This window comes from Arachis ipaensis, chromosome B09, assembly GCF_000816755.2.
Source record: "Arachis ipaensis cultivar K30076 chromosome B09, Araip1.1, whole genome shotgun sequence".
In the NCBI taxonomy this organism is placed as follows: Eukaryota; Viridiplantae; Streptophyta; class Magnoliopsida; order Fabales; family Fabaceae; genus Arachis; species Arachis ipaensis.
In genome coordinates this window covers 146,523,618-146,531,607 of record NC_029793.2, presented here as the reverse complement: position 1 = coordinate 146,531,607, position 7,990 = coordinate 146,523,618, and the positions used below count along the sequence as shown (strand labels likewise).

The 7,990-nt window shown below is 37.4% G+C and overlaps 1 protein-coding gene across 11 annotated transcripts; it reads right to left on the bottom strand.

Moving 5' to 3' along the window:
* Positions 1,388–7,286, bottom strand: LOC107618772 (homeobox-leucine zipper protein ANTHOCYANINLESS 2). 11 transcript variants are annotated; one of them, XM_016320918.2, is made up of 10 exons: positions 7,058–7,286; positions 6,769–6,904; positions 5,359–5,576; positions 5,143–5,260; positions 4,357–5,046; positions 3,939–4,040; positions 3,633–3,845; positions 2,631–2,805; positions 2,175–2,542; positions 1,388–2,088 (listed from the first exon to the last, which is right to left on the bottom strand). In XM_016320918.2, exons 3-10 carry the CDS (start codon positions 5,565–5,567, stop codon positions 1,726–1,728), a joined length of 2,238 nt encoding a protein of 745 aa, XP_016176404.1. In that variant the 5' UTR covers positions 5,568–5,576; positions 6,769–6,904; positions 7,058–7,286; the 3' UTR covers positions 1,388–1,725. The 11 variants fall into 11 exon arrangements, with proteins under 11 accessions (XP_016176404.1, XP_020966936.1, XP_016176406.1 ...); XM_021111277.1 differs by having other exon boundaries at positions 5,359–5,573; XM_016320920.2 differs by lacking the exon at positions 6,769–6,904.

Below are 7,990 nucleotides of genomic sequence, written 5' to 3'. Positions count from 1 at the left end.
TCGGCACTAAAAAGTGCGGATATCATATCCGATCCGATCCGATGAAAATTGTGCGGATCGGATAGAATTTTTCGACATATCCGATCCGATCCGATCCGTGGACACTCCTATGATTACATCACAATTAGGTTATTTGTTTTATTAGCACGCTCTTGTTTTGATATTTGAACGTGACATTTTGAGTTTGCTCAAGACTTTTACTTTAATTAAACTCTCACCTAAACTTTGTACTATGCTTTTCCTTTATGATCTGGACCTAGCGTTAGGCAAGAACTAATTAATTACTGGAGCCATCACCTTAGAGAATAATTTGTTTATCTATAATCTAACACACAAAATTAGGTATATGGTTCCTAAAAAAGCAGACAAACTAAAGCTAACTCTTCCATTAACTATGATTATGTTTTTTCGTCACTTTGAAAAATAATAGGTTTCCTCTTTTAGTTTCATTCCAAATTTCCAATTGAATCAACTTTTGACCCACTTGCCACTTTGTTAGTGCCTGGAATAGATATCGGGTTTTGTTTGTGATGAGAAGGAAAGAAAATGGATACAAAAGAAGAAACTGTAAGGAAAGTGACATATTGGAGGATTAAAATAGGCCAAGAGAATTAAATGACGGAAATTGTTCTGGTATTTTTAGAAATTATTTTTTGCTACGTATAATCATATAATAGGTTTATTATACACATATTTTTAACACATAAAATCATATTTCTAATCAATTTAATCCATTCTTAAAATTCGTACAAAAATAAGTTTTATAATTTAGAGCATGCATTAGATGTACTCTAAAGTTACACAAATATTTATCAGACTCTGTACGTTTGTACAAGTAGAAATATTATGACAAATTAATTGTTTAAAATTTAATTCAAATATAATACTCTATATTCAATATATATACATAAAGATTTATTTCACGCATTAAAAATGATTACACGATCAGATTTACTACGGGATTATACCCAATAGAGAATATATAGAAGGTGAAAACTCAGGTGAAGTCGACTTCATGTGAAGTTGATATCTGAGAGCCGTTAGATGAAAATTTAGTCAAATCATTCAAATCATCTAACGCCTCTCAGGTATCAATTTCTTGTGAAGTCGACTGTACCTGAGTTTCCACCTGTATAAAAACAATGTACCAAATAAACGAATTATTTATAACATTTTCATTTTGAGAAAAATTTTAATCAATCAACAACTTGACATACATTCTATCTTTCCCATAAAAGAGAAGGAATATAATTTATTAATAGTTTTTCGTAATTACATATTTGACTACAAATATAAAACAATGCTTTCTTAAAGACTTTTCTATAAATGGGAGACACATTTAGGTACCTTAAACCCAAAAAAATAGACGATATAAGAGGCAGAATAATATCAAAGAAAACAAAAAATGCATTCAAAAAGACATAGTTGAGCAGTTTGGAAGTTGCCAAGTGTGTTAGGATGGAAATAAAACAAAAAGAAACAAACACATGTTTTGTTTTGTTGGATAAAATAAAATAGAGGCGAGACGAAATCGCTGGTCAACGAGTCAATACCCGAACCGGCGACTCCAACTCCAACACCACAAAAGTAGCTGCGGTTCCTTTTTCGCGGTTCGTTCTTGACTCGAAACCTTTCCTTACGCGACCCTTTCTGTCTCAAGTCTCAACCTCTCTCTATCTCTATACAATAACGTAACAAGCAAAACAAAAAGAATGTTATGAGTGTTTATGAAAGTGTGAGTGCAGCTTTGATCTTGTGAATGGTGCATGAGATCAAGTTATTCACAGTATCCACCGACTCCACTGTAAGCTTTGCTGTTGGCAGGCTATTCACCAAGATTTGGAATCCAACCGTCAGCAAGCTTCCCCCTCCGTCGTCGCTGCTGCCGCCCTTGGAGCCGGACGACGAATGACCATCGGGGAGAATGGCAAAACCCGAAGGCAAGAGTGCAACATATGCAGAATCACCACCGCTCATCACCACGTTCAACGACGGCACATCCACCGGTGCATATACTACCACCGAGCACGATGCATCTGTCCATGTCTCTTGCAGAATCACCATGCTGCTATCATTCGCATTCACACCCTTCAAATATCAATCAACATTTTTGGTTAGATTTAGATAGTTTGACATGCTTCATTCTCGATTATTCAAAGAATAATGCAACTTACATTAGCACGTAAGAGAGAAACACAATTTCCATGTCCTTGGCCTTTGGCAATGTGGACCATCTCCTGCATAGGTCCACCGTTGGACAGAATGTCCCACTCACTTCTAAGCCGTTCGTCGCGCAGAAACTCGAACAGCCTTTGCCGTGACACCGGCACCCAAACAGAAGTGGCGGCACTGAGGACAATGCCTGGAGGCTCCCCAGGGTCATCCACATTCTTCCTCGTCATTACTCTCATGTCATCATCCAAGGTTCCAATGTGAAGGCTGTCCCACTTGCGAGCCGACGAGGCGCAGACGCCAGAACAGAAGTTACTGGTCATGCGCTGTGCCAGCTTCAACATGCTTCTCCTGCCGGCCTGGCTTAATGCTGCAAAACAAATAGCAAGTCTTAGCTTGCATGACTTGATATACATTCGAAGAAACACCAACATCAACATGCATGTGTATATATATACCTGTGTGATCGTCGCTTGAGATGGATGAGGACATGAGGATTGCCAAGCATTCACATTGCCTCTGGAGGGTGGCTATCCATCTATGAGCACCAAATCCAAAGCCAGAATTGATCAATGGCCGATACAGTTGGTGCACCACACTATCATCGTACTGCCAATGTTCAACCCAAGTAACCTACAACAGTAGTTCATACAGTACTCTCAGAAATGGAAAACATAAACAAGACTTTGATCCTTCTTTTTTTTGAAAGGGAGTTTGTTGGAATAATATAACACAGTCCTCACTCCTCACTTAACTAACTACATAAGAAATGTTGACATAAGCCCTAGGATAATTATAAATTAATACCCAATTATAGAAGCCGGTGGAGGATCATCAAAGTCAAATGGATAGAGGTGAATCTCAACAGAGTTAGCAGACTATGGAATTTCTTAATATTATTAAAACCTGTCTCCATTATATTATTGAAGAGGACTGGATCCAGGTCATTAAGGTCTCGTTCAAAGTAAAGAAATAGTATTATGTTGGGTTATATAGCAGAGACTGGAATATAGAAGAAGCAAATGTATAGTTGATATATATAAACATGGATTGTAGAATCCAAGACTTCTCAAATTTTTAGGCACTTTTTAATATTATTTTTGGAAGTAAGCTTCAAACTTCTATGGCTAAACCATATAAACCTTGATTAACTAGTCTCTAAGAGTATTGAAAGTACAGACAATAAGCAACCCTTAATTTAAATATTATTATATTTTTAATAGAGAAGCATCTTCCCCAGTACGAAAGATATTCCCAAGCAAGGTGCAACTCAAAAGAACAGTACAAATTATTGGTAGCACAGAGAAAAGAAGAAATCTAATTCAAGTGCAAGCTCCAGTACTACTATAATGAGAGAAAATAGACAAATTAGAATATAAGTCAAGATATGACATGATAATATCCAACCACAAAAATAAAAGAAAAAGAGAGAACCAAAATGAATCTGTATGAGCACTTACCTTGGAGTAACCATTGGGCATATCGTGCACAACGCAGCCAGAAGGAAGCCTCCGACAGCTCATGAATGGCTGTGCATTCGCAGCATCGCGACCAATCTCAACAGAAACGTCGACTACAGCCCAAACACCTTCCGCATGCTGCTTACAGAACCGGAGGAACCTCACTTGACGAATAGGGACTAGTGGTGAAAGTAATTGAATCTCCGAATGCATCTGAAGTGTATAATTGTATTCACTATTCAGTTCCGGCCAACTATGATGGCATAGTGAATGAAGCAAAACATAAATAAAGAAAGAGAAACATACCAGTTGCAAAGCACCATTTCTGGTTCCACCCATGCCATTAGATATAACATCAAGGGTGACAGCTCTAGCAATCATTGATGGAAACATCTCTAACCATCGATTCTATTCAAAGAAAGAATCCATTAAGAATAAGATATTATCCAATCGTATAATTTCACACTAATAAATAGTCATGGGCCATAAGAAACCACTGCACAAAATCATTTTTTCCCCTTTAAGAGAATATTGCATTGATCCATATTACCGACTTCTATGTAAATCTAAAAGATAAATATCAAATAGCACAAAAAGCTACCACTAACAGTTTTATGATTTATCACTCAAAATGAATATGGCACAATTTATAAGTTTATTATTAAGTTGTGAATTAATACTGAACTTCACTGAAGCCTTAAGAAGTGAAGCATCGTAATCATACCGCATCCATCAAAGTTTCCACAAGGGCCAAACTGTTGATGATTACTATCCCAGTTTCTCTTGTAGCTTCAGTTACATAACCAGCAGGTTTGGGACCAATACAAGGATTGAACATCCTTGCATACTCTTCATGATTCAGTACCTCCCTCTCACCATCAAAGCCCTTAATCCAAAGAGGGCTATCTGCCTGAGCCATCTTAATCAATTCATCCATGGCAGCCAGTGCAACATCTACAACCATAGATCTCTCAAGCTGAACATCATTTCCCATCAATCCCAATGGTGACTTCATTCCAGATATTGCTGGTTGAGTGCCTAATACTCCATCTCCTAAATCAAGTCCCATCTGCAAGGGAGCTCCAAAGGGGCTCGAAACACCAATCCCATTCCTTCCAATACCGAGTTCTAGACCAGAATTTGAGGTTGGGAGAGCCATGGGATTGGTCAGTGATGAGATTGGCTTGCCAAGGAACTTGTTTGCCAAGGCACATATGCGGTTCAATTCATCCCTCAGTCGAGCATTTTCAATTCGAATCTGGTGCTCCTCGAATGAAATTTGGCCAGGAATGGCTGGGCCACCACAGTTGTTACACACTGGGTTTGACATGGCTTCCTTCATCAAACTATTCTCAGCTCTGAGCTTCTCATTCTCCTGTCTAAGCATTATGTTCTCATGCCGTTCCAATTGGGTCTGAATCAGGAAAAGCAGTTCAATAATCACAATATTCAACTTGGATCAACAAAATACACACGAGTGCAATAATAATTCAGCTGTTTTCAAATTCACCTTCATTTGGGTTCTCCTATTCTGAAACCAGAATTTGACTTGCTTATTCTCCAAGCCAAGCCTCTTACTAAGATCCAACCTTTGTTTCTCATCAGGATGAGGACACTCTTTGAAGAAACTGAAAAATCATTAAGACCAAAAGAAACACCAACCTCAGTTTCCACATCCCAAATAAACAAATAACAAAACGAACTGAAATTTTTCATAAATCCATACGTCTCAAGCTCTTGAATTTGGTGAGGAGTATGTCTATGGTATCTCTTCTTCCTCCGTGGCTGGTCATCACCGGCATCCTGATCATCACCGGAAGCGCCTTCAAAATTATCGCTTCCCGACCTGCTCTCATACTCATCATCTCTCAACCTCCCAATCAAACTGGTGTCAAAATTTTCCCCTATGAGACCCATATCACTATGACCCTCCATTTTTCTCTGCTGCAGAATAAGAATAGAGTCATCAGCAGCAACAAGAAGAATTCAATAAGGATAAATATGAAGATGCACAAGTCAAGATTCATTATCAATGAACAAGTAAAGGATGATAACATGAGATGCTCAATAACGAAGTCCAAAAGCAAAATGAGACATACAGCTGAGAAAGAGAAGGAAGATGGATTTTGCAATGAACTGGGAATAGGTTGGGAAATATCATTCAACACAGCTCTGTTACTGTTCCCACTGTTGGTGCTAATCGAACCCTCAAACCCCATAAAAAAAAGTTCCCCAAAAGATGATGAACCTTTTTTCTTTTCTCTCCTATATACCAAAATTTTCTCAGTAACGTGTACTCTCTATCACTATGATGCTTATTCTTATGTTCTCCAGTTTTCTTTTTGCTCCTAAAAAACTTGTCTCTATCTCTTTTACCAAGGAACTTTACAGTTTTTGATTCCTTGGGTATTGACTTTTTGAAGTTTGAAACAGGATCGAGCTGAATTATTTATAGATGAAAAGTGGAGAGAAGTAAAAAGTTGTTTCCTTGTCAACACCCCCATAGAAGACTTTGCACCCTCTCTCTATCAACTGAAAGTCTATTCTAGAAACAGATGGAAAGAGTAAGAGGACAAGAAAGTCCCTTCGTCCCTGATGGAAGGAGGGTCACAGACACATGCTCCTCATGTCTGCAACCCCAGTGGCAAGAGAGACCACAGAAACAGTGACAAATAAGGGTGGTGGGGGATGAAGTTGAATCCCTAGTTTTCCTATATTTCACACTTGGACTGCTGCTTACTTTGTCAGTATTGGAGAATTCTGAAAGAGACCCAGAAAAGGAGAATTTTGAAAGAATCCCTATTTCTCCTATACACACACACATACACTGCATAGGAAAAGAGAATGTAAAACAAAGAGATTATCAATTTTATCATTTTCAAGATAAACAAAAAAATACAAGACCTTATCTCACATGTATCTCATAGTCATAGTCATATTCACACACCATCACTCCTGACTTTTCAAATGCATCATATCAAATCTAAGCCAAAAGATAGTTACCTCATAAAACCATCCCCACCATTCTCTCTCTACCCCCACACACACTGATATAAGTGAGAAAGCTGGGAAATGGGAATGGAGTTAGATGGCATAGAAAGTTAGAAACCAACCCTGGTACGGAGGAAAATGATACCTTTTATTAACTTGACAGCGTGAAAAGTTAAAAAGGGTCCAAAACTTAAGCCACTGCTGGGTTCCACATCTAACAAAGTTATTAACTTTTTTATTTTCCTCTTACAGATCCTTCCAACACTTTCTCTCTCTTGGATCTGCGGAAGAGAAAAGGACACAGGACAAAAAACGTATATTTTTACCACTATATAATATTAAAAAAATAATAATATTATATATATTGACATACACATGTGTCCATGCCTAGATTTTGATAGCAATAAAAAACGAAAATGGCGGAGCTGACTTACGGTGACTCTGAGTCTGAGATAATCAGAAAGTCAATGTTGCTTCCTCTACTTGTTTTGTTTTGTTTTGTTTTGTTCCTAACTCAAATTATTTTTCTGCTTTGAACAAAACCCATTCTGAATCCGAAGCCTCTCCAATGGCTGTTTCTTCATCTCATCTCCCTCATGCACTTTTTCTCCCTTTTTTTAATATTTTATTTTTTTTTATCTCTCTGTGGTCTACACTTTCGACTAGTATCTAGCTAGGACTCTCTTTCTCTCTCTATATATATATTTAAAAACAATTTCATCACGTTATCAACAATATTTCTGACAACTCTTATTTATAATTGTGTTTAATAGAAGTATTTTATGAATGTGTCTAATAAAAATATTTTTATAAAAATATTTTTTGAATACATCTTTTTATATATATATTTAAAATATAATAATTAATTATTGTTAACAATAAGTTGACAGATAATCTGTTAATATTTTATACTTTTTTATTTAAAAAATATTATTTTTGTTAGAGGGAGTGTGTTTCTCTCTCCACTGAGAGAGAAAAAATATAGACAGAGTATAGAAGCGGTGTGGGGTCCATGCTAGGACAAGGGTGAGATCGAGATTTCCGCCAACAATCCCAACTTCAACTTGGATCGCGTGTCAACACGCTCCTTCATTTGGTGTTTACTTCTGCAACCACACGCCTTTGTCTATTTAAAAGGCGGTGTATTTGGTGTGTGCCGGACCACCTTAACACGGGGATATTATTGTCATTTCGACAATGTTAAGGCCGTGTTTGGATGAGAGGTGTATTACGTGGCTTGTTTGCGATGGAGACAGATAAGAGAGACTGAGAAGTGAGTGGCGTCGGCCATGTATGATTTAATAACTGATTGGATTGGATTCTGTGTGTGCCAAATCCAACTGTTATTTCTTTTAATTTAATATTCT